At 36.8% G+C, this 27,569-nt stretch overlaps 1 protein-coding gene across 1 annotated transcript; it reads left to right on the top strand.

Moving 5' to 3' along the window:
• The first annotated feature begins 672 nt into the window (after positions 1-672).
• On the top strand, positions 673-27,236 carry LOC110447181 (myotubularin-related protein 2-like). Its single transcript, XM_021492707.1, has 17 exons — positions 673-993; positions 1,344-1,419; positions 2,231-2,325; positions 4,540-4,650; positions 6,480-6,581; positions 7,542-7,625; positions 7,917-7,991; positions 9,988-10,062; positions 11,216-11,404; positions 12,614-12,705; positions 13,539-13,632; positions 14,644-14,742; positions 15,663-15,770; positions 15,897-15,989; positions 16,524-16,637; positions 22,188-22,367; positions 23,003-27,236. The coding sequence occupies exons 1-17, from the start codon at positions 775-777 to the stop codon at positions 23,162-23,164; spliced, it is 1,968 nt and encodes a 655-aa protein (XP_021348382.1). The 5' UTR covers positions 673-774; the 3' UTR covers positions 23,165-27,236.
• The last annotated feature ends 333 nt before the right edge of the window (positions 27,237-27,569 follow it).

Below are 27,569 nucleotides of genomic sequence, written 5' to 3'. Positions count from 1 at the left end.
CAAGAGACTTACTTGTCATGTATTCTTTGACAGCAAAACGTTTGTGTCTGATCATAATCTTGCCCAAACTATGTTAAAAAATTACCTTTTAACTTGAACAGTAAATACAAGTGAGCAACAGAAATACCGTCTCTAAGTCATTAAAGCGGAAATCTAAAATTAGTATATTAAAGGTAAGAGCGTTCTTGGAATTAACGAATTTTCGTGATAATGGGGGAAGAAAGTGTACTGAGTCAACACCAGAATTAACTTCTTCCCCTTTCTTTCATTTTCAAGGATGAAACAAATAATATATTTCTAGTATCGACACTACACTAACAAATACATGTCTGGCATGAAAACTATTAGATGATTAAATGTAGTCGACGGACAACTGCAAATCCATTGTGCGTGATTTTCTCTAAAACAATAAAATCATAAAGGAAATGAAAAGAAAATTCCAATCTAAACGTCGCATTTTTTTTTTAAATGCGTTTTTAATACTTTTTATTTCAGAGCTGACTGTCAAAGGATTGTATCTATGAATCTATCTATGAAATAGTAAAATACAACAACAAAGATGTCCTACTGCATTATAATAAAAAAAAAAAGTAAATATAATTTGAAAGTGGGCTAACCAGAGACCGGCGTGTATATGTACATGATAGAGTTGTCTTTCTTAGTGTAGTTCTCCTACAGAAGATATAACTTTTTACATTTCCTGCTGTCAAATGCTCCCCAACAAAATGAAACTTTAATGATATTATCAAGATAAAGTTAGGTGCCTTATATAAGATGGAAGGCAAGGAAGGACACGGATTGTTTCCAGAACCGAAGAATCCACAAGCGGCCGCAGCAAGCAGCGAGTCCATCTCTACGTCAGATCGCTCTGCTTCATTTCCACATGAAACATCGAGCACAAGTTCCAAAGAATCCGAATCGCCGTCGAAGTCGTTATGTTCATCGTCCTCTACCTCCTCTGAGCACGTCCCTGCTGAAATGATACCTCTAAAGGTTTGTTAAGTATACCACACTGACAGAGCAAGCATAATTTTCTCGGTGAGCTAGGCCTACTGTATGAAGCCAAGATTATAAAATTACAGTGTGTCAAATACACAGGACAACACGCCCCATTTCTGAGTTCAGCAATAATGATATCAGAACACATAGGAATAATCAAATCGTATTTTATGTTACATTCAATCCACACATATTTTGCTCTATACAACAGATCTAGGTTTCTGTCAACATTGAAATAAAACTGAAGTTTTTAAATAATTAAAACGATTAATTCGTTTTTCAGTAAAAGATTCTTCAATTTCATTTTTTTGAAAAGCAATGTATTGCATTTCTGTTTCTGACAGGTTCTGAGGGATTCTACTAAGCTTGGACAATCTGATGATCCACCTGTTCTTCAGGGAGAAAAAGTCCAGGGGATAGGTAGGTCACCATCAACACACATGTTCACCTCACAGTCCTATCATTTACATCGGTGTTGGGTCTTTTCACCCCTAAATCCTGTTCGTCAGGGGTCGTTTAACATTTTAGTTCCGTTCCGGTGTGTATAGCCATAGCTACTGCAGCCTCATTTGAAGTTTTCCTAATTATAAGTCTTCCTTAGTCTTTTTTGTTGTTAGACTTGTTAATTAGGTTTGTACGTGGTTGACCAGATCTGCTCTTACAATTAATTGTAGCTACATCTGCATGAAATTCTCCTGACAACACACTTGCTTGTGAAACATGAAAACATGAGGTTTTTCTATCAATAACAACATTTCAACTGATATTTATAACTTGAAAATATATGTATTTATATTAGGGCGAAGCAGCCTTAAACTGGGTGGTGCGGACAGGATTAATGGGTGAATGATGATCATATCATACCGGCTTCACACCTATTCTATTTCCTATTATTTTCAATTTACGTGGCCAGTTGTCACTCTGTCACTGGCTGCATAGATGAATGGTCATGGTCACTTACTGCTTTCCCCTGCACAGATCCATGGTCTTTGGACGCAATAAACGTGGTTTAACCATGCAACCTCATACCTGCCTTACTTGATTTTTGGCGAGGGTTACAATGACAATAAATTTTGCTTGGTATTTGATTTTGGACTTACTGAGTAACAATTTCACTATAAAGAAATTATATACTTTGAATATAAACAACTATGCAGTAATTTTTTTTTTTTTGCTAATATCATTGAAGAAAATTTAGTGAACTTGTATATATATATTGTTTTTAACACAGGGAAGGATGTGACCTATCTGTGTCCTTACAGTGGAGCGGTGAAGGGCACCCTTACTGTCACAAACTACAAACTTTATTTTAAAAGTTCTGAGAGGGTAGGTAATCTATCATTACATTGTTAGAATCATTTTGTATCAAACTGTATAGGTAGGACCATTCATTTTGAACCCCAGAACATAAATGTTTTGATTTTAGTTTTAATGATGAACAAATAAATCTGGAACTATCATATTTTAAAATATATCTTCACCATTAAACTTATGAAAGTTGAAACAAACAACACCTAGTTTTGAGTTTATGATAATGTTTCAGCCGATTTATGGCCTCTGCCTTATCCCCACTAAAAGAACAAGAAAAAACAAAAATTACAAAATTAATACCCTTTCATCATAAAAGAGCAAACAAAAAACCCCACTGCTTTATCAATACATAATTACAGACTGGAAAACAGCAAGAAATACTTCAGAACAAAAAAATGGGACATATATTTCTGCTAAACAAAGTTAGAAATTTTCTATACATATGAAACTACCTTACATCCTTTGATTGAACTACTTTGCTGCATGAAAGGGTTAAATGGTTATTGTTTAATAGATAACAAACAAATATTGGATAAAATAAAGAAAATCTGAAAACTGTATTCTAAAATCATGCTACTCTGAGATGCGATCTAACAAAGAATTATACAGAATTGGTCTTGGTTATGTGTGGGAAGCCCTGAGTCTAAATAATGATATATTTTTTATAATTAAGGAACGCATTTCTGATATATTCAAACAAGAATGTTTTGAAAAAATAACATCTTCTGCAAAAGGTGCACTTTACCGATATATTTGTAATTTTGGACTACAGTTTTATTTGGCCAAATCTATCAATATTAATTATGTAAAACATCTTTGTAAAATAAGATTATCAGCACACAAATTAAATATTGAATGAAGCAGGTATAACAATATCGAACGAGGAAACAGATTGTGTACATTATGTAATATGAATGAGGTAGAAGATGAATTTCATTTCATTTTTAAATGTCCTTGTTATGCTGACATACGAGCTAAATTCAACAAAAAATATTATTTAAACCGTACTAGCATGTTTAAATTTATCCAACAGCTGCTAAACAGTAATAGTTTATCAGAAATTAGAAATTTGGGTAAATATCTAGTGCATGCGAACAAGAAAAGGTCTCAACTTCTGTAATTAGTGGTTACTGTTCACTCTCCACTATATTATGTACAAATATAATACCTAGACATATTATGTTTGCATGGATGTAAATTGTATTGTACTGTATATATAATGTAACTGATAAGTCGGATGACTTAAAGTAATAATAAACTTAAACTTAACTTATGTGCATAAGTTGATTCTTGTTTTTCTAGTGTCATATTTTATTTGTGATGAAGGTAGAACAGTTTTAAGTCCACCATCATCTGATGGTGGGCTATTCAAATCACCCTGCGTCCGTGGTCCGTCTTCCGTCCGTCGTCCGTCCTTAAGCAATTCTTGTTATCGGTATTTCTCAAGAAGTGCCGGAGGGATCTTTCTCAAATTTTATATGTACGTTACCCTTGGTCCTTAGCTGTGCAGGGCAACTTTTGAGACTGATCGGATAAACAACATGGCCGACAGGCAGCCATCTTGGATTTTGATAGTGAAAGTTTGTTATCACTATTTCTCCGAAAGTACTTAAGGGATCTTTTTTAAATTTATATGTAGGTTCCCCTTGGTCCTAGCTGTGCAGGGCAATTTTAAAGACTGATTGGATAAACAACATGGCCGACAGGCAGCCATCTTGGATTTTGATAGTGAAAGTTTGTTATCGCTATTTATCGGGAAGTACAAGAGGGATTTTTCTCAAATTTTATATGTAGATTCCCCTTGATCTCTCGTTGTGCATGTTATATATTTATGACTGATCATAAAAACAAAATGGATTAAAAGAACTATACAGATCTTTCTCATATTGCAATGATTGATTCTATTTCTTTCACATTAAGTACTGTACTAGTAAATATGTGAAATGACAAACTCACTTTGAAGGTTGGCTTTCATACACATCAGTATTAAGTTTAGATCAAAAGTTACCTCAAGGGGCATTTACTGTTAACATGACTCGATCAAACAGATTAGAGGAAAGAAGAGAAAAGATCGAACTGAATTAGAATTTTTTTGGGTTTTACAAAGGTGGCGCCAAGATCCCTCTGGGAACTCTTGTTCTTTTGATCTTGAGGTAAAAAAAACTGCAATCTGTAGATATTGAAGAAGTTAAGACACACCAAAGTTAGTGTACTATTACTGTCTTACAGGAATCTCCATTTATCCTTGACGTGCCACTTGGTGTCATCAGTAAGATTGAGAAGATAGGGGGCGCCACCAGTCGAGGGGAGAACTCCTACGGGATAGATCTCTTATGCAAGGTAAGAATTCCCATATAACCAAAGGCTTTGAGAAAGTAATTTTTAAGGACAATTACCCCCCCCCCCCCCCCAATTTTTTTTTTACTTAGGAGATGGCATCTGTAATTGTTATACATGTAGCGGATCTGAACTGGGTCGATAGTCGGCGACCAGGTATAGCTCAATCGATAAAGCAGTGGCGGATCCAGAGGGTTTTTTTGGGTTTCAGGAAACCCCCCCCCCTGAAAATTTTCTTTAAAAATCATGTATTTTCACCATTTTCCTCAATTTTTCCCCACGTGGAAACCCCCCCAGGAAATTTGGAAACCCCCCCAGATAGGTCTCTGGATCCGCCACTGTAAAGAGTCCATCGAGAATTAAGAGGGTCCCTGGTACCAACCCCAGTCTGCCTGTGCATTTTTCCACTCCTACTTCAGTGGTGCCTGTGACGGTCTAGATGTCTAGAGTTCGGAGGGTCCTGGGTTTGAATCCTGGTCTGGTCATGCATTTTCCCATCTCCCATTATATACATATGTATTCAGTTTCCAAAAGTCAAGCTAAATGACAAATTATTTGTTAGCTTTACTTCAACATTTTCTTTTTCAAATACATGTACAAAGTTATACAAAGGTTGTTACAATTCAATTACTTGAGTTGTGTAGATCGTTGACAGATTATGTGAACCTTCAATATATTTTTGCCCTGCAAAATGTATTTTTCCTCCCCAATGCATTCAATGTTCCGTCCCAATACCAATATGAAATAAATCTTTTAAGAAAATTATCTTGAAGGAAAGCATTCCCAAACTATATAGGACAAGTATTGTTAACTTAGACATTTGACCAGAATATAAATAAAGTTATTTTGTCGTCTATTTGATGTGGAATTTGATTTCAATAATTAATATCGAGAAATTCACAAGAAACCATGTTTACTTGGGGTTTTAAATCAGTTACGAAGAAATCCGTAACTGTACAGCCATACGTTTTAGTGGCAAGTGTCTTTGAATTTCTAGCTAATAAAAATGTCTTTCCAACCCTGGAAAAAAGGTAAATTCTCGCTTTATTCACCTTCTGTAGCTTCTTTGGAATACAAGTGCAGGCCTTTATTCTGAATCAAAAACATCCTCCTAACAACATCTCAATCATCGTATAAATAAGATTACACCTATGATAGTGTACTGTCTGCAGTTTGAAATTCTTACTGCGGTACTATCTCAGTGCGTGCATACTGTCATTAAGCATGTTTCTTTTCATTCAAATCCAACTGTGAACAGACATATATTATTGGATTTATATATTATGATACCTTTAACTCTTGCTTGCTTCAGAGCGACAAGAATGTGTTATGTGTAAAATCAGACTCACTGTATTATTGGTCGACAGTGTGGTATTGTACATGTTAACCTCTCAATGAAAGGGCCGGATATTGCACTATTTCGGCCATAGCTACATTTATCACGGCTTTCCCAAAACTTGCTGGAAGTTGGGTTTAGGTCATGTCATTAGCAACTACGTAAAATTTTATTTAAGATATATATATACATATATGTATATCAGAATCTACTCGAGTTTTAGGGTGACATTTGACTAAATAGCTCCTTTAAATTGAGAATTTCCTGATTCAAAAATTTTCAAATATTTATCAAGTAATATATTTTTGTCCCATTTAATGCTGAAAACTGCCAAAATAAATTATTGGCAGAAGTAAGTTGTGTACATTAAATATTTCTCACATCATCTCAGCTTATGTAAAGGTGAACTATCAGCAGTTCAAAGTTTAGAAAAAAAGAAAGCCTGACTTGAACTGTAATCCAGGCTGCTACACAATTCAAATGTTCTTTTTTCCAGGACATCAGAAATTTAAGGTTTGCACACAGACAGGAAAACCATTCAAGAAGACAAGTGTTTGAAAAAATTCAACAGTATGCATTTCCCATCACGAATAAACAGGTAATATTGTACTATAATACTCAAAAAGTTATGACTGACATACTGGTTCTACATTTGTAACAGAATCCCATACTGCTGGGATTTGCTTTTTGACAAGGTGATGCCCCAAATTCGTTCAGATATTTTGGACCATGTTGCTGTATGCCAGTAATCATTTTGTAATTGAAAGCTTACCTGGGCACTATTTTAGAATAAATATTGGAAGTTCCGCTTTGATATTGGTGTTTGCAATTAACATAAATTTATAATTACTTTTGGAGGGCGTAATTTAATGTATAGGTGAACTGAATTGTTTTATTGTTAAATTTTGTTTATAAAATAGGTTTTAGTACCAGCGTAGATAGAGACTTTCCCCACTGGTTGGATAGGGACTTCTTTGACTATGGCTTAAGTTTGTTTTTGAGCAGGAATGTTAACACAGCAGTCCATGCGAAATTACAATTTTCTTACAGGCATTTGGTCAGGTTAGCTTGAAATACTTACCAGTCCAAAGAAAATGAAAAATAACCTTACATAAAATTGTTTGATGTATACAATAATTAAATAAAAACATTAACTGGGTTTAGTTTTGCCAGTGGTTTGCCCAAGTCACGTTACAAAGCATTATTCTTCACGCCGTCATTGTCAATACAGGTTACCACAGCGCTTGTCTGCTTTGAATGTTACAGGGGCATTTAAAATGTTTTAGTGACATACATGACTCAAGACGACTCTATGGTAGAAAATGTAAGCCAACATTTGGTTCGAAATTACGAAAGTGATTGCTGGACTGCCAGTAATTTTTCGGAGATATCTGTCGGACCGGCATATTATATATGGACTGCACAGCAATATGGAAGTCTAATTTAAAATTAATTGCAGATTAAGATGCTTCACAAATATTCATTGGCTGATGTTTCATGTAGATCCTTAATTTTGATTGAGTGTGTGACTATTAAAACCTATATTGTCTCTTAACAGCCCATATTTGCCTTCGATTTGGCAGAAGATTACGGAGAAGATGGTTGGAAAGTATTTGACCCTATTGCAGAATTTAAACGACAGGTATGTTGACTTAAGTATTACTGATGAACATAAGTAATCATGGTATTTTGCAATTATCTATTCCATTTACATCAGTTAAGTGTTTTACCAAAACCTCTTTTCTGAGTAATATCAGGTTTGTAAACCAGTAAGTTTTCATGCAGTTACTGCAGTCTTTAATTTCTTTAGGTAAAATGTACATATTGTAAGAATTTTTCTATTAATTATAATCTTGAATCTTGAATTTTGCCCTTAAAAAAGGCCAGGAGGCCTAATGTTTTAGACTGAGAGTGATAATTGTTTGAATTCCAGGGTCTACCAAACGAAAGTTGGCGCGTTACCAGAATCAACGAGAATTATGAAGCCTGTGACACTTACCCCTCTTTGGTAGGTATCACTAAACCGTAATTCCATTTAGTTTTCTTTTAAATTTAATTTGTGTTTAAATATCAGTTAAGGAAGGAAGCATCAGACTGGGTTAGAAAGGCGGAATAACAAGTACTGTTATCAGTGTAAATCCATAGGTGTCAACCTCTGAAACCTCCAAGGAGGGAGATCTCCTTCATTTCACATTTACAATGAGAGAGAAAGTGTGTGAAACACGACTGAAACTGCTTTGCTCAATTTATCGTTCCCTTTTTATGTATCAAATAATTCCAAAAATATTCCTTTGATATAGACACCCATGTTATGATCATTACACACACCCTGCAGTAACTAGGAGATCATTTAACCACAGGGTGTAGATTTTGAGTTTGTGTGGGTGTGACTTGAATGAGTCTCGAGGTAGATTGGTAAATTTTGGTTAAAATGAGGGAGTCTCCCTCCTTATGAGAGAGGTTTGACAGCTATGTAAATCATTGGACAAGAAGTATGGATTTGGATCCATGTCTGTGTTGGTTAAGAAATACAGATGTATTTTGACTTAAAAATTTGAGTAAATGTGTCATTACACTTATAAACAGCGATAGAAATTATACCAAAATATTTGTTAGTAAAATCTTCATGACATCTAATCAATCTTATTGTGGTTCCGACTAATTATTATACAGAAATATTTTGTGTCTAATAACAATTTTCGATTAAAGGCTTTTAAGTCAAATATTTGCCTGATGCTGGTAGAAAACTTTTCGCCGTCAAATATTTGCCTGATGCTGGTAGAAAACTTTTCCCCGTCAAATATTTTCCTGATGCTGGTAAAAAACTTTGCCCCGGCAAATATTTTCCTGATGCTGGTAGAAAACTTTTTCCCGTCAAATATTTGCCTGATGCTGCTAGAAAACTTTTCCCTGTCAAATATTTGACTGATGCTGGTAGAAAACTTTTCGCCGTCAAATATTTGCCTGATGCTGCTAGAAAACTTTTCCCTGTCAAATATTTGCCTGATGCTCGTAGAAAACTTTTCCCCGTCAAATATTTTGCCTGATGCTGTTAGAAAATTTTTCCCCATCAAATATTATCCTGATGCTGGTAGAAAACTTTTCCCCGTCAAATATTTGCCTGATGCTGGTAGAAAACTTTTCCCTGTCAAATATTTGCCTGATGCTGGTAGAAAACTTTTCCCCGTCAAATATTTGCCTGATGCTGGTAGAAAACCTTTCCCCATCAAATATTTTCCTGATGCTGGTAGAAAACCTTTCCCCGTCAAATATTTTCCTGATGCTGGTAGAAAACTTTTCCCCGTCAAATATTTGCCTGATGCTGGTAGAAACTTTTCCCCTTCAAATATTTGCCTGATGCTGGTAGAAAACTTTTCCCAGTCAAATATTTGCCTGGTGCTGGTAGAAAACTTTTCCACGTCAAATATTTGCCTGATGCTGGTAGAAAACTTTTCCCAGTCAAATATTTGCCTTGTGCTGGTAACATTTGTATTTGTCCAGTGTTCATTTTGCCCTTCACGTTTTATTACCATTTTGATTATGCTGTTTACTAACGTTCACTCTAAAGATAAATTAATCCTCATTACAGAAAAAGGCAAAAAGTTAAACCTTTTCGAAAATTTCCCATTACATAGCCTTTCAATTTAGACATTAAGACAAACCTGCATTCTTTTTTATGTGATCTCTAGATGAAGAAGTAAAAAGACCTTGCATTTTTTATTATATTTATTTCTTTAAAGGTTTTAAGATCTTCTTTGAAGATCCCAAGTTATCTTCATTTTACTAGTCTATAGCCCACTCTCTTCTTAAAGATATCAAATGTGGCATACCAACAGGTAAACATAGTGTTTAATATCTTGCTGCAAGGATGGGGAGGCTGGATAAACTTCATATGGATGTCAATACATGATATTCAATAGCTTTCTGTTTTGATTTACTAAGTAAAAACATATTTTCCTGAATTGACATAAATATTTATATGATAAGTTGATTTCTGATTACAGTTCGTTGTGCCAGCTGCTACAACAGACGATGACATCAAAGCGGTGGCCAGTTTTAGAACAAAGGGGAGACTACCTGTAAGTCTATAGTACAGAAAAAGGAGTAAAACCTTCGGCTCCTTTCCCATATCCGGTTCAAACAGTTTGCCTGTTTTTAAATGTAGAATTTTAGGGTATAACTCCTGCAAATGTTTATGCAGGCCTTACAAGGCATAGTCAAGGCTCTCATGAAAGCAGCATCAGATTACTAGGTCCTACGTTATTTCATAAGCGAACAACTCTGGTACAACCGGTCCAACTGTTTGGAGCGTGATAAACAAATTCGGCTTTGGTGACGTTTTGTAACAAACTATGCTAAAAGTTAGTTTCTTGTAAAGTTTGATCAAATAATGGTTATAAGAGACATATTTGCAATTTTTGTCCCTGAAAATATATCATTGAGATATTGTTACTGGAATATTTTGATTGATGTTGTTGCATGCATTTTCTAGCTATTCACAGTCATGTTTGTTGTAGCAATATTACATTAACCAAAGTGTGCTATTTCTTGTGCTAGGTTTTGTGCTACTTGTAGCAATATTACATCAAGTGTGCTATTTCTTGTGCTACTTGTAGCAATATTACATCAAGTGTGCTATTTCTTGTGCTACTTGTAGCAATATTACATTAACCAAAGTGTGATATTTCTTGTGCTAGGTTTTGTGCTACTTGTAGCAATGTTACATCAAGTGTGCTATTTCTTGTGCTACTTGTAGCAATATTACATCAAGTGTGCTATTTCTTGTGCTACTTGTAGCAATATTACATCAAGTGTGCTATTTCTTGTGCTAGGTTTTGTGCTACTTGTAGCAATATTATATCAAGTGTGCTATTTCTTGTGCTACTTGTAGCAATATGACATTAAGTGGACTATTTCTTGCGCTAGGTTTTGTGCTACTTGTAGCAATATTATATCAAGTGTGCTATTTCTTGTGCTACTTGTAGCAATATGACATTAAGTGTGCTATTTCTTGTGCTAGGTTTTGTGCTACTTGTAGTTATATTACATAAAGTGTGCTATTTCTTGTGCTAGGTTTTGTGCTACTTGTAGTTAAATTACATAAAGTGTGCTATTTCTTTTGCTAGATTTTGTGCTACTTGTAGCAATATTACATTAAGTGTGCAATCTTTTGTACTAGATTTTGTGCTACTTGTAGCAATATTACATTAAGTGTGCAACCTTTTGTACTAGGTTTTGTCATGGATCCATCCCCAAAGTCAGGCCACCATCTCACGTTCAGGACAGCCCCTAGTGGGCGTGGTCAACAAACGCAACAAAGATGACGAACGCTACATACAGATGATCATGGATGCTAACGCCCAATCACACAAACTCTACATCATGGACGCACGTCCGAGTGTTAACGCCCAGGCTAACAAGGTAATAAACTGGATATCATGTTACGAGGGTTTACAATACATTGTAATTATAAGTTACTAACATTTGATACCAAATAAGAGTATGGAATTAAAGGGTGTTTAAGGGATTCTTTTTAAAGACTCAGACTGGTACGATCTGTAAGTTCTCGAGTGTAAATCTGAGTACAGATATTTGAGTACTGTTCTGGAGTTCAAATCTGAGTATACTGATATTTGAGTACTGTTCTGGAGTTCACATCTGTGTACTGATATTTGAGTACTGTTCTCGAGTGCAAATCTGAGTATACTGATATTTGAGTACTGTTCTGGAGTTCAAAGCTGAGTATACTGATATTTGAGTACCATTCTGGAGTTCAAACCTGTGTACTGATATTTGAGCACTGTTCTGGAGTTCAACTCTGAGTATACTGATATTTGAGTACCATTCTGGAGTTCAAACCTGTGTACTGATATTTGGGTACTGTTCTGGAGTTCAACTCTGAGTATACTGATATTTGAGTTCTGTTCTGGAGTTCAAATCTGATTATACTGATATTTGAGTACCATTCTGGAGTTCAAACCTGTGTACTGATATTTGGGTACTGTTCTGGAGTTCACATCTGTGTCCTGATATTTGAGTACTGTTGTTGAGTGCAAAGCTGTGTACTGATATTTGGGTACTGTTCTGGAGTTCAACTCTGTGTACTGATATTTGAGAACTGTTCTGGAGTTCAAAGCTGAGTATACTGATATTTGAGTACTGTTCTCGAGTGCAAATCTGAGTATACTGATATTTGAGTTCTGTTCTGGAGTTCAAAACTGTGTACTGATATTTGGGTACTGTTCTGGAGTTCAACTCTGTGTACTGATATTTGGGTACTGTTCTGGAGTTCAACTCTGAGTATACTGATATTTGAGTTCTGTTCTGGAGTTCAAAACTGAGTATACTGATATTTGAGTTCTGTTCTGGAGTTCAAATCTGTGTACTGATATTTGAGTACTGTTCTGGAGTTCAAATCTGAGTACTGATATTTGAGCACTGTTCTGCTTTGTTCATCAGATTACTGGTCAGTTGGAATTAACAAAGGTCGATTAAAATTAACTTTTGGTTAATTGGAATCGACTATTGTTAGTAAGCTTAGAATATCAGAGTTCTAGACAGTTAAGAGCTAAAGAGGAGCTTATATCAACCTCAGTCAGTGAAGAAATGTCTGCCATATGTGTTTCACAGGCAAAAGGCGGGGGATATGAGCGAGAGGAGAACTATCAGAATGCGGAGGTCGTCTTCCTGGATATACACAACATTCATGTCATGAAGGACAGGTAATACAAATATACTACAAGATTTCATTTGACCCTTGACATTTAGCAATTTCAAAATTCGGATCACATTTTCCCTGAAATTCAATAGGTCAAAACATTTTTTATATTGATTAACAACTAGCCCCTACTGGTTTAATTGCTTTACAGTTCACAGTTCATGCTCAAATCCTTAGATATGGCACGTATGAAAACACATGTCAAATATTTGTCCTTTCAAATCCAAAAGTCAAAATTTTAGTTAAGGAGAGAAAACCTTATTTTCAAGAACCTACTGAAATCTGTGCTACAATACTCTTCTTTAATCATTAGTTAGTGTTAGCTGACTCAATTTTTATGTTGTAACAGGTTAACTTTCCTGTTTCTCAACTAGAATTTGTCCTCTTCTAATTTGCTAATACCATATTTAACCTGCAATAAACCAAGGGAGCCAACATATCAACCTTTAATCAACATATAGGGATGGGTATATTGCAGGACAATGAAACGAAGTTTGTTAGTGTTTCTACTTAACTGGAATTGAAAAGGATGGGCTTATTACCAGGCATGTACTTATCGCTGGATAAATCTGGTTGATATATTGTCACAAGCAAAACTTGATGAAGAATTTGATAAAAAGTATAAAGAAATTCAGAAAGTGATGTGCTGATTCAGCTTTTAGGGTGTTTAATACGGAATGATAAATGTATCTTTTGTATTGTTTTTAAAAGATAAATCAGGCCTGGTGTGTAGATTGCATCTGTTGAAATCAGGTTATTTAGGCACTTAAATAAATGTCCCATGTGTATGGTCCAAATTCAAGGTTTACAAGATTCTGCTAACATTTTTGTTAACAGTCTAAGGAAGTTGAGAGATGTGGTGTTCCCTACGATAGACGACGCCCACTGGCTGACAAACATTGAATCAACACACTGGCTCGACCATGTGAAGGTAAGGGAAGTAACCTGTATATCAATAAAGGCTCCCACCACCACGGGCACAGTACCCAAGGGCTGATTAACACATATGTGGGTGTCATAGGCAATGGACAACAGCAATGTTCAAATAACTACAGCAGAATTTTGTAAATCGAGATGTGGTAGAAACTCATTATAAAAATATTATCTTATTTAATTTTACAACAATTATGAAACAAGTCATTTCAACTTATATTAACCCCTTTTGTTGGCCAAGATGTTAGCCAGCGGAGGGTCTTAATGTGGGAGGAAACTGGCCTAGACTTGGTGAAAGGCTAGTGTGTTATCCACTGCGCCAACCGACCACCCGACCACCCGACCACCCAAACTCATTATAATGCCACCATTTATCTAGCACAATGTTGGCATTGTAAAGGAATGTGGCGATACATTGAGGGAGATATAGAGAAAAAAGTTAAGAACATTTTTCAATCCTACTAAATGCTACAATGCTACGATGAGCTTTGTTTCCATCTCTGCGCGAAATAATGATTGATAACTGCAACTACCAGTGTATATTAAGTTCTTGATTACGTGCCTGGAAAAGAGATTTCCAGATTATCTGGAATCTGAATAAGCAAACTTCGTCATTGCTGGCAAATGTTGAAATAGGGCATTTTGACAGAAAAAACATGCTGAACCTAAATATAAAAGGACACGTGAAGTTAAAGTTTCATGTTTGAAATGTTAAGTAGGAAAACACACAATGACATTAAGTCAGTTATGCAAAGAATGGGAGATCCAACATCTGCTAAAAAAGTTCCATTTAGTCCTTGGTTGATAACTAATTACTGGGTTCCTTATGGAATATGTAAGTCTTGCTGTCAGAAATAGAGGATTCAGTTAAAAGAAAATGACAAAGACAACATAAAACTAGGTTCCATTTTTGTACAAAGACATTTAGTTTGACTTCTAAATATTATATTCCCTCTGCAGTAAAATCTTGAAACTTGCTTCGTTATTAAATGAATATTCTTTATTCCAGCAAATTTTGTCTGGTGCACTGAGAATAGCGGACAAATTGGAGTGTAACAAGACTTCGGTACTGGTGCACTGTAGTGACGGTTGGGACCGTACAGCCCAGGTATACAACAGAAACATTTAGCAGGATCAATGTTATCATCATCTCGTGGTCTTTGTTTCTAGAAGAGGAATAAGTTGTTGTAGGTGGTATGATAGACAAATATGAACTAATATTACAAACTTCAAAACGCCAAGCGTTACTATAATTTATTAGGTTATGTTTTATATAGCGGCCTATTCTAGTTTTGGTCCTCTTTTAGATGTTGCATGTTGTTCATACTAATTGAAACTTTTGTTCTAAATCACAAATAATGTTCAGGTTCTTGCTCATTCAAGTCCAAACTTCTACAAACTCAAAATCTATATCCTGTGGTCAAATGATTTCCTAGTTACTGCAGGGTGTGTGTAATGATCATAACAGGTGTGTCTGAATCAAATGGATGTTTTTTTAGAGTTAATTTGATACATAAAAAGGGAAAGATAAATTGAGCAAAAGCAGTTTCAGTTGCATTTCACACACTTTCTCCCTCATTGAAAATGTGGAATAAGGGAGATCTCCCTCATTGGAAATGTGGAATGAGGGAAATTTCTCTCATTGGAGGTTTCAGAGGTTGACACCTATGGGGGTGGGGGGAGGGGTCCTCTTTGTCCCTACGTTGAAGATGTTATAGAGACCCACTTCATTCCTTCACTCTGTTGTTATCCTTCACAGTTTCCCCTCTGACACCGTAACAAGGTCATATGACCTATATTGTGTTTCAACAACATAAAATGCCAAACAAATAGAAATAAAACCAACTGCATCATGTCTGAAAATATATAACCATACCTGTATAGGATGTAGGAATGGGGAAAGATACAATTTCTTGTCATAAAATGGGTATACAATTGAAGCTTGCTGGGTACGAGACTTTATGTACATTTGCATGATAAACAAATATATTTTGAACATGTCCTCAGGAAGTATGTGTATACTTACAGCTGACCTGCCTGTCAATGATCATGTTGGACCCTTACTATAGAACTCTGCAAGGCTTCGAGGTCCTGGTGGAGAAGGAGTGGCTTAGCTTCGGACATAAATTTGCACAGGTAAGTAAAAAAAAAAGGAAAAACTTAAAAGCAGTATAACAAGAAGGGGAAAATAAATCCTTCATCAAGAAAAATCTGACAGTTATTATCCTATTTGTGATTATTTCTATTGTTTGATGATGACAGAGAGTCGGCCATGGAGAAGACAAACATTCCGATGCTGACCGCTCTCCAGTGTTTCTTCAGTTCATTGATTGTGTGTGGCAGATCATGAGACAGGTAACTTAGCCACGTTTTATGGACCAATTAATTTGAATTCTATACTTAATGTTTAATTCTATATCTGATACTGACTTAAAGTGAATGATAAATGAATATAATTGCATGGATGAATAAAAAAGGGAGTTATAAATAAATGTATTTGATGAAAATTTATTGAAAAAAAATATTTATATAAGAATTGAGCTATACCTGCAATTAACCATTAATTGTTAAATGAAGAAAAATATGGTTTATAGCTGTCTGTCACATAATTTTAATGCTTAAATATCATGTTGGTTTATTTTAAGAAATTTGATCAGTGATTTGACTGTGTGACCTACTGTTGTATAAAGTAAATAATTTATTTGAGTAACAAGTAAAGCTCAATGCAAGGTACTGTAATCTGTCAAAACTACACAACTATTACTGCAAGACCGCTAGGTCAATTCACAAAACCTTCATTCCAAAACTTCATTCCAAAACTTCTTATTCCTGCTTCAGCAACTTCAATATCTCAAAATTACTGTAGTCCTATTTATGAATTTATTTCAGTTTCCAAATGCCTTTGAGTTTAATGAGCATTTCCTGATAACGATTATGGACCATCTGTACAGCTGTCTGTTCGGAACCTTCCTCTGTAACTGTGAACAACAGAGACAAAAAGAGGTAGGCTGTAGCCCTGTAAAAAACGAGAGGCCCATGGGCCTTAACGGTCACCTGAGTCCTACAGTATTTATTTTTGTTGTTGAAATATGTACCAATTTGAGTAAAAAATAGTTAAGTATAATGTTAACTTAACTTTGTCAGGACCATGAGCTGATCATTCCTAGCCCGACTTTCAGTGAGATCGGCCTATTAGAACTTGTTTTTAAGTTTGAAATAGGTATTTACAAAATAGCGGCCATGGCAGCCAAATTGTATTTCTAATTGACCCGAAAAATAACAACACTTTGTCAGGACCATGATTCGATCATTCCTACAAAGTTTCAGTTCAATCGGCCAAGTAGAACTTTACTTTAAGTTTGACATAGTTTTTCAAAATGGCGGCTGTGGCGGCCATATTGGATTTCTGATCGACCCGAAAAATAACAACACTTTGTCAAGACCATAAGTCGATCATTCCTACAAAGTTTCAGTTCAATTGGCTTAGCAGATCTTGACTTTAAGTTTGAAATAGTTTTTCAAAATGGCGGCTGTGGCGGCCATATTGGATTTCTGAGCGACCCGAAAAATAACAACACTTTGTCAAGACCATAAGTCGATCATTCCTACAAAGTTTCAGTTCAATTGGCTTAGCAGAACTTGACTTTAAGTTTGAAATAGTTTTTCAAAATGGCGGCCTAAAGCTCAGGTGACCTAAAAAGTATAAAAATCAGCAGATGCCAATGATAGAAAAGTTTACACAAACAATGTACATTTTAAACGTGTCGCAACGTTTCAAGACCGACTGGTCCCTTTGTCAAGCTATGACAATTGTTTGTGTAGAAAGTAAAACCGTTGCCAATATTTACCTTTGCTCACATTTACACGGTTAGGGTTGAAAAGACCCTTAAAGGGTTGGCCTTGAAAAGACCTAAAATTGATGAAAAGGACCTAAAAGCCCTTAAATTCAACTAAAATGTCTTGAAGGGATGAAAATGAGCCTTGAGTTATACTAAATGAATTTTAAATTATAATTGAATAGTAAATTTGGTGGTTTGTGGTGTTATACTCATAAAAGTGAGTTAATTTATATATTTTCATCCAGGTTTTCACAATCAGATCTCTGTATTTTTAGAACTTGTAAATGGCTAGAGATTTAAGGCCTTAATTTAACTGAAAAAAAATCCCTTAATGGCCATAAAAAACTCATCAGATTTTATAGTGAAATTCTTGTAAGAACCTTGATTTAAAATCAAGTGTTGTAATGAATAAATACATTTTAAATTGAATGTTGATTTAAGAAAAATAGTAGTGACCACATTTTACAAAACAAATGTTACAAAGTATTGTAATACATAGTAATTTTTAGCTCACCTGGCCGGAAGGGCCAAGTGAGCTTATGCCATGGCGCGTCGTCCGTCCGTCCGGCGTCCGGCGTCCTGCGTCCGGCGTCAATATTTTACTTTAAACAACTTCTTCTTAAAAACCAAAAGGCCTAGGTTGATGATATTTGGCCAGAAGCAAACTAGGATTAAGGCTACCAAGTTTGTTCAAATAAATGACCTTCACCTATTTTCAAGGTCACAGGGGTCAATTGTCTTAAAAAATCTTTATACAGCTTCTTCTGAATAACTAAGAGGCCTAGGATAATGATATTTGGCCAGTAACATGCTAGAATGAAGGGCTACCAAGTTTGTTCAAATGAATGACCTTTACTTATATTCAAGTTCACAGGTGTCAAATATATTGAAAACCTTTAAACAACTTCTTCTCAATAACCAAAAGGCCTAGGATGATGCTATTTGGCCAGTAGCATGCTGTGATGAAAGGCTACCAAGGTTCTTCAAATCAATGACCTTCGTCCATTTTCAAGGTCACAGGGGTCAATTGTCTTAAAAAATCTTTATACAAATTCTTCTGAATAACTAAGAGGCCTAGGCTAATGATATTTGGCCAGTAGCATGCTAGAATGAAGGGCTACCAAGTTTGTTCAAATGAATGACCTTTACTTATATTCACGGTCACAGGGGTCAAATATGTTAAAAACCTTTAAACAACTTCTTCTCAATAACCAAAAGGCCTAGGATGATGCTATTTGGCCGGTAGCATGCTGTGATGAAGGGCTGCCAGGTTTGTTTGAATGAATGACCTTGACTTATATTCAAGGTCACATGGGTCAAATATGTTTAAAACCTTTAAACAACTTCTTCTGAATAACTTAGAGGCCTAGGGTTAAGGTATTTCACCATTAGCATGCTGGAATAAAGGGCTACCTATTTTGTTCAAAAGAATGACCTTGACTTATATTCAAGGTCACAGGGGTCAAATATTTTTAAAACCTTTAAACAACTTCTTCTGAATAACTTAGAGGCCTAGGGTTAAGGTATTTCACCATTAGCATGCTGGAATAAAGGGCTACCTATTTTGTTCAAAAGAATGACCTTGACTTATATTCAAGGTCACAGGGGTCAAATATGTTAAAAACCTTTAAACAACTTCTTTTGAATAACTAAGAGGCATAGGGTTACAATATTTGGCCAGTGGCATGCTGTGATTAAGGGCTACCAAATTTGTTCAAATCAATGACCTTCGTCCATTTTCAAGGTCACAGGGGTCAATTATGTTTGAAACCTTTAAACAACTTCTTCTGAATAACTAAGAAGCCTAGGATAATGATATTTGGCCAGTAACATGCCAGGATAAAGGGCTACCAAGTTTGTTCAAATGAATGACCTTTACTTATTTTCAAGGTCGCAGGGGTCAAATATGTTTAAAACCTTTAAACCACTTCTTCTCAATAACTGAAAGTCTTAAGATGAGGGTATTTGGCCAGTAGCATGCTGGGATAAAGGGCAACCAAGTTTATTCAAATGAATGACCTTTACATATATTCAAGGTCTCAGGGGCCGATGATATTTGGTCATTAACAGGCTGGGATGAAGGGCTACCAATTTTGTCAAAATGAATGACCTTCGCCCATATTCAAGGTCACAGTGGTCAATATATGTTTAAATCTTTAAATGACTATTTCTGTATAACCAATAGGTCCAGGGTTATGATATTTTGCCAAAAGCATGCTGGGTGGGAAGACTTTAAACTCTGTTCAACCTAATGTCCTTGTTCGTCATTCAAGGTCACAGGCGTCATATGTTTAAATCTTTTAATAGGCTCTTATGAATCAAACACTGATATTCTTCCTGTAGCTGCATGTTAGTCCACTTTTAAGATTACAAGTGTGAGATTAATACCAGGTGAGCGATTCAGGCCAATTGGGCCTTTTGTTTTATTTAAGATATGACAGCAGTTGTAATGAACGGTAGTCTTGAATGATGGGAGAGTTACCGCAGCGTCTGTCGTCCATCGTCCGTCCGTCAACTTTTCCTTTAAACCGCTACTTGTCCTGAACGGCCAAGTAGATTTTGACTAAATTTCGTCTGGAGCATCCTTAGGCAAAGGGGACTTAATTTTGTATAAATGGTGGGTGTGGCCCCCCCCTTGGGGCAGAGGGGCAGGGCCCTAGAAGGGAAATAGAGGAAAAACCTTTAAAATCCTTTTTCTACCGTAGGGATTAAGGGAATTTATCCTGATTTAGTCTGGAGCATCCTTAGGCCAATGAGACTCAATTTTGTATAAACCGTGGGTCTGCCCCCCCCCAGGGGCCTGAGGGGCAGGGCCCAATAGGTGAATTAAAGCAAATTCTTTAAAATCCTTCTTCTGTAGGAATGAAAGGATTTGGTCCATATTTAGTTTGAAGCATCCTTGGGTGAAGGGGAACCAATTTTGTATAAACCGTGGGTCTGGCCCCCCAGGAGCCTGAGGGGTGGGGCCCAATAGGGGAAACATAGCAAATTATTCTTTAAAATCCTTCTTATTCTGTAGGAATGAAAGGATTTGTTGTGGAGCATCCTTGGGCCAAGGGGACTCGATTTTGTATAAATGGTGGGTCTGGCCCCACTCGGGCCTGAGGGGCAGGGCCCAATAGGGGAAATATAGAAAATTATTCTTTAAAATCCTTCATCTTCTGTAGGAATGAAAGGATTTGTTCCATATTTAGTTTGAAGCATCCTTGGGTGAAGGGGAACTGATTTTGTATAAACCTTGGGTCTGGCCCCCCAGGAGCCTGAGGGGTGGGGCCCAATAGGGGAAACATAGCAAATTATTCTTTAAAATCCTTCTTATTCTGTAGGAATGAAAGGATTTGTTGTGGAGCATCCTTGGGCCAAGGGGACTCGATTTTGTATAAATGGTGGGTCTGGCCCCACTCGGGCCTGAGGGGCAGGGCCCAATAGGGGAAATATAGAAAATTATTCTTTAAAATCCTTCATCTTCTGTAGGAATGAAAGGATTTGTTCCATATTTAGTTTGAAGCATCCTTGGGTGAAGGGGAACTGATTTTGTATAAACCTTGGGTCTGGCCCCCCAGGAGCCTGAGGGGTGGGGCCCAATAGGGGAAACATAGCAAATTATTCTTTAAAATCCTTCTTATTCTGTAGGAATGAAAGGATTTGTTGTGGAGCATCCTTGGGCCAAGGGGACTCGATTTTGTATAAATGGTGGGTCTGGCCCCACTGGGGCCTGAGGGGCAGGGCCCAATAGGGGATATATAGAAAATTATTCTTTAAAATCCTTCTTATTCTGTAGGAATGAAAGGATTTGGTCCATATTTGGTGTGAAGCATCCTTGGGTTAAGGAAACCAATGTTGTGTAAACGGTGGGTCTGGCCCCCCCTTGGGGCTGAGGGGTGGGACCAAATAGGGGAAATAAAGCAAATTCTTTAAAATCCTTCATCTTCTATAGGAATGAAAGGATTTGTTCCATATTTTGTTTGAAGCATCCTTTGGTGAAGGGGAACCGATTTTGTATAAACCATGGGTGTGGCCCCCCAGGGGCAGTGGGGCAGGGCCCAATAGGGGAACATAGCAAATCATTATTTAAAATCCTAATTCTTCTGTAGGAATGAAAGGATTTGGTCCATATTTTGTGTGGAGCATCCTTTGGTAAAGGGGAACCAATTTTCTATAAACAGTGGTTGTGGCCACCCTTGGACCTGAGGGATGGGGCCCAATAGGGGAAATAGAGGTAAAACCCTTTAAAATCCTTCTTCTACCATAGGGATTAAGGGATTTTATCCTAATTTAGTCTGGAGCATCCTAGGGCAAAAGGGACTCAATTTCGTATAAACAGCGAGTGTGGCCCCTCTTGGTGTAGAAGGAAGGGGCCCAATAGGGGAAACATAGCAAATTCTTCAAAATCCTTCTTCTTCTTTAGGAATGACAGGATTTTGTCCAAATATGGTATAAAGCATCATTTGGTGAAGGGGAACCAATTTTGTATAAACGGTGGGTATGACCCCCCTCCCCTAGGGGCATAGGGGTGGGGCTCTTTTTGAAAAAAATCTTGCTTTATCTCAAGTACTGGATGAATCTTTCTGAAATTTCATATGTACTTACAGCACCTACAATGGTGTGATATATTTTTACTTCATACCAATTAATTTAAACATATTCAGGTGAGCGATACAGGCCCTCTGGGCCTCTTGTTTGCGATGTCCCAGTGTTGTGTTTTTCTGTTTAGAATCTAAAGGTCAAGACAGTGTCACTTTGGTCGTTTGTGAACTGCCAGAAAGAGGAGTTTATTAACCCACTGTACGCAGCCTACATCCACCAGCATGTCCTCTTCCCGGTGGCCAGCATGAGGAGGATTGAACTGTGGACCGGGTACTACTGTCGCTGGAACCCTCGCATGAGGCCACAGGTAACGCCTCAACAGCTTGTCAACATTCATTGAAGACCGCAGATTAGAAAATGGGAAAATCGCAGGTGTGCCAAAAAAGACATGGGTATAAAAGTGTAGAAATGTGAAACATGAAGGGTCTGAAATATTGTAGTAGATGCAGCTGATCTATTTGGTTTCTTCAATGTTGGGAGTAGACACGAAACCCTAATTCTGTAGGGGGGGGGGGCCATACATCATTTGGCACATACAAGTTTTTCTATGGCCAAGTTTATGGATCATGATGACTTCTTACTTAAATCTTATTTGTGCCATTGATCACATAAGGCATCCACATAGTCTCTGTATGTGTGTCTGCCTCAGTAGTCAGATTGAACTGCACGAGGGGTGACTAGCCCTTACTGCAGGCCTGATCCCCTTAGCGGGCATGACCCGTATCCACTTCCTACAACAGGGATGTGGGGCTTAGACTTTAGGAGGCTTTATGTACCTGTTACAAAAAGCTCAAGAAATTTTGAAAAGTTAACAGTGTCATCTGAACCTTTACACATGTCTTTCTACTTCAGATGGCAGTGAAATAACATCTTGGACATACAAAAAATATTGCATGCCTGCAAGGGAAAATTTAAGTCTAATTATTTCATTTTTTCTCACAGGAACCCATACACCTGAGGAACAGAGAGTTGATCATACTGAAGGCTCAACTTCAAAAGAACGTAGAGGAACTACAGCAGGAGCTGGAGGCCAGAAACTCGGGAGGTGGACTTTCTCCGGGACGTCAAAGTCCTCCGCGGATATCGGCTCCCATCAATGTATAACTTTGGGGGAGATTTAATGGACTTACTCATTTACAACAGCATCTTCATCATTGACCTGCAACAAGATCAGGCAATCTCAATTCAGGGGAGATAATCTATGTAAAAGGGGACATAATTCGTACCCAACATAGCTACAAGATGAGGTGAATAGGAGTTGGTCTATTTGCAGAAGGATCCAATCCATAAAAGGGAAGGAGGGCATACCCACTGCATCATTTATCATGTTCTAAATACTGTTTGGACCAGAGGCTTTTGTTCATGGACCTTGTGATCTTGTTGTGAACCTTGATGTAGACTTTTGAGGCCTTCTAATCAAATCTTATCTAATTGAAAACTTTGGAAGCTTCATCCCTGGAAAATATTACATTTAAAGTAGACAAATCAGTCTGCACTCATAACAAGAACCTTGGAGTTGATCTTTATGCAGGTAGAAGTAAAAATTAAACATGAAAACTTCGACAGAATCCATAAACAGGGAAGGTGATACATAGTATTTGCATATTGCAACTGGTGGAATCTGAAAGAAATGACTGGCATAGATTCAGGCCAAGGATTAAATCTGGAAAACTTTGTATGTGCACATTTAAAGGTTCGAATGTGCCTGTCTGAAACTATACGGTTGACTATTTCTAGTTTGCAGTCTTTCTTCAGGAAATATATTTTCAGACATGTTATTAAATTAATTGCATGTATGTCCTTTATTGAGTGAAAGAAGCACCTAGAATATTTGATTTATTGTTTTTATTTGTCACAAAACTCTGAAAGATCATCCCATTTCTGGTCTGTGTACCATCTAGAACGGTGTAACCACGATATGTGAAAGCAGCCTTGTAAAGGATGAAAGGGGAGGTTATCCACACTAAGGGGAGGTAATTCATTCATATGATAGATAACCATTACATAGGGGCCAAAACCTTCATTTACCAATATGAATTCAATTGTCATATCTTGTGAAAGGGGTACACAGATATACGAGGGAGTATTGGGCAGATAAGGGAAATAAGAAGTCTTCCAGATCATTAATCATAGTCGTAAGGATATTGTCTCGAAGAAAATCTTTTGCTTGTCAAGAAAAGTGATATGACAATTTTATATGGACTAGAGATCTTGTAATTGTAGTAATAAACAGTAAGTAGGTTGTTTTTAGGCCAACAGAATTGAAAAAAAACATGTTTTAAGGGAAATTGTGGTTGATATAGTTGTTACATCAACGCTGGTTGCATGTACTGCATAGATGGTAGACATGTTCAAATTGGTGGCTTGCTTTTAAATGCTCTTGTTAATTTTAACCTTTTGTTTCTGTTCAGTGGACGCATTGGCCCAATTGACAAATGGATGTTTTGAGAAACAGTATTGATAGTAATTATCTTTTAATTTGGAAGGGGAGGGTTGGGAGGGGTCATTAAGTACCTTAATTCACAGTATATTGCTTAAACATGTATATAAATTGTTAAATAAGGCAATGTCCGAGACATTAATATGTGCAATACATTATTTGATGTAAATTTAGTAAGAGTTTTTTTTTGTAAGATGTGAGAGAGTGGATGGGTCCGTTACCTGTGACAATAGAGAGAGCATGTCTGTAGGAGAGACCGTTTCTGTATGCGGGGGCATGTCTGTAAGGTGTGACAATAGAGAGTATATATGTAGGAGGGTGTGTGTCATTACGAAGGAGCGTGTCTGTAAGGTGTGACAATAGAGAGTATATTTATAGGAGGGGGCGTGTCTTTACGAAGGAGCGTATCTGTAAGGTGTGGCGATAGAGAGTATATATGTAGGAGGGGGCATGTCTTTACGAAGGAGCGTGTCTGTAAGGTGTGACAATAGAGAGTATATATGTAGAAGGGGGCATGTCTTTACGAAGGAGCGTGTCTGTAAGGTGTGACAATAGAGAGTATATATGTAGAAGGGGGCATGTCTTTACGAAGGAGCGTGTCTGTAAGGTGTGACAATAGAGAGTATATATGTAGAAGGGGGCATGTCTTTACGAAGGAGCGTGTCTGTAAGGTGTGACAATAGAGAGTATATATGTAGAAGGGGGCATGTCTTTACGAAGGAGCGTGTCTGTAAGGTGTGACAATAGAGAGTATATATGTAGGAGGGGGCGTGTCTTTACGAAGGAGCGTGTCTGTAAGGTGTGACAATAGAGAGTATATATGTAGGAGGGGACGTGTCTTTATGTAGAAGCGTGTCTGTAAGGTGTGACGATAGAGAGAGCATGTCTGTAGGAGGGGGCGCGTCTGTACGAGGAGACGTGTTTGTTTGGTATTACATTAATGGATATGCCTGAGGTTTGAGATCTGTGTCATTCCCCAACTTTGGGGCAAATGATTCATTTTCTCTCAATTGTGTATGAATACTGCATTAATGCGGAGTCAGATACTTCACGGCTTTCCACCTTACGAAATGCAGTTCTTTATTGTAGACAAATAATATCGACAATACCATGGCTTGATAAATTATGTATATATCTTAAATGAAAATGATTTAAATAAGCATACAGATCAACAGAGGGACATGTGTAAAAGTGTGAGACCTCAAAAAGGTAGAGGGTGTGCATCTTTAAGGTATGAGACAGAGGAGGTTTGTCTACGGAGAGGGTACATATGTAAGATGGAGAGTGTGCATCTTTAAAGTATGAAATTAAGGAGGCATGTCTATGGAGACATGGAGGGTGTACATCTTTAAAGTATGAAATTGATGAGGCATGTCTATGGAGTGATGGAGGGTGTACATCTTTAAAGTAGGAAATTGAGGAGGCGTGTCTATGGAGGGATGGAGGGTGTACATCTTTAAAGTATGAAACTGAGGAGGCATGTCTATGGAGACATGGAGGGTGCACATCTTTAAAGTATGAAATGGAGGAGGCATGTCTATGGAGTGATGGAGGGTGTACATCTTTAAAGTATGCAATTAAGGAGGCATGTCTATGGACACATGGAGGGTGTACATCTTTAATATATGAGATGAAGTAGGCATGTCTATGGAGACATGGAGGGTGCACATCTTTAAAGTATGAGATTGAGGAGGCATGTCTATGGAGACATGGAGGGTGTACATCTTTAACGTATGAAATTGAGGAGGCCTGTCTATGGAGAGATGGAGGGAGTACATCTTTAAAGTATGCAATTAAGGAGGCATGTCTATGGACACATGGAGGGTGTACATCTTTAATATATGAGATGAAGTAGGCATGTCTATGGAGAGATGTAGGGGGGCATAGTTAAGGGATGAGATTGAGGAGGCATGTCTATGGAGAGGTGGAGAGTGTACATCTTTAAAGGATGAAATTGAGGAGGCATGTCTATGGAGTGATGGAGGGTGTACATCTTTAAAGTATGAAATGGAGGAGGCATGTCTATGGAGTGATGGAGGGTGTACATCTTTAATATATGAGATGAAGTAGGCATGTCTATGGAGAGATGTAGGGGTGCATAGTTAAGGTATGAGATTGAAGAGGTGTGTCAGAGTTGGTGCGTCTTTTAGAGGACTTATAAGATTGGTGTTTCTAGATCCAATCTCCACACTGAGATAATACTTTTCATCCATCCCAGTTTTCATAAGCAGTATGCATGCTTTGTTACCCTTTAAACGGGCTTTAAGTTTGTAACTCTAACAATGAAATATGTACTTTTGAAAGTCGACAGTTATACACTAACAAATGGATGGAATGCAAGATATCTAAATGTGTGCAATAATTAAAATTAATTGAACTTTTCTTACCTGTTAATTAGTCTTTAAAAAGTATAATATTAATCAATTTCATTTAAGTTAAATGTTCAGAAAATTTAGTATTCTATTCTTTTCATAGCCTAGCATTCCCCTATAGACTTTATACAGTGTGATAATATAATCATACATCTACACCGTGCATGTGATCCTGTAGTTGTTCTTTCAAGGAAAACATTTTTTGTACTAGCATCATGTTCTATTTATCATGTTTTTTAATGTTGTACTCTTTTGATAGAAATGATTAGTAAGGTTCTGTTCGTTCATTATCGTCTTGATGAATCCCATTTAAGAATTTCTTTTAGGATAAATTAATATGCAAGTAATAAATGATAGAATTAAAGATTTGGTTTGTTTTATATCTTTTGAAACAAAGGAGTTTCAAGGAAAATATCTGTTTTGTATTGTCTGTGAAACGAAGGTAGCTTATAGTCCGAGTGTTTTCTACACAAGGATTTCCATGTAAATGTTCTTAAAGGAACACTTTGATTATGTGTAACTTCCTACAAATATTACTCAAGTTTGGATTTTCCTTGGTTCTGACTTTCGATATAGACATCATTGGTAGCTATCTTGGATTTTGGTACTTAAAGTTGTTTCCATGCTCTAAAAGAAATGCTTTGATTTTCATGAAACTTCCTGCAAATATATTAGGAGTTTCTATTTTATTCAATTC

This window comes from Mizuhopecten yessoensis, unplaced genomic scaffold, assembly GCF_002113885.1.
Source record: "Mizuhopecten yessoensis strain PY_sf001 unplaced genomic scaffold, ASM211388v2 scaffold3229, whole genome shotgun sequence".
Classification (NCBI taxonomy): domain Eukaryota; kingdom Metazoa; phylum Mollusca; class Bivalvia; order Pectinida; family Pectinidae; genus Mizuhopecten; species Mizuhopecten yessoensis.
The sequence above is the reverse complement of the archived record's forward strand: the minus strand, read 5'-3'. Positions and strand labels throughout refer to the sequence as shown.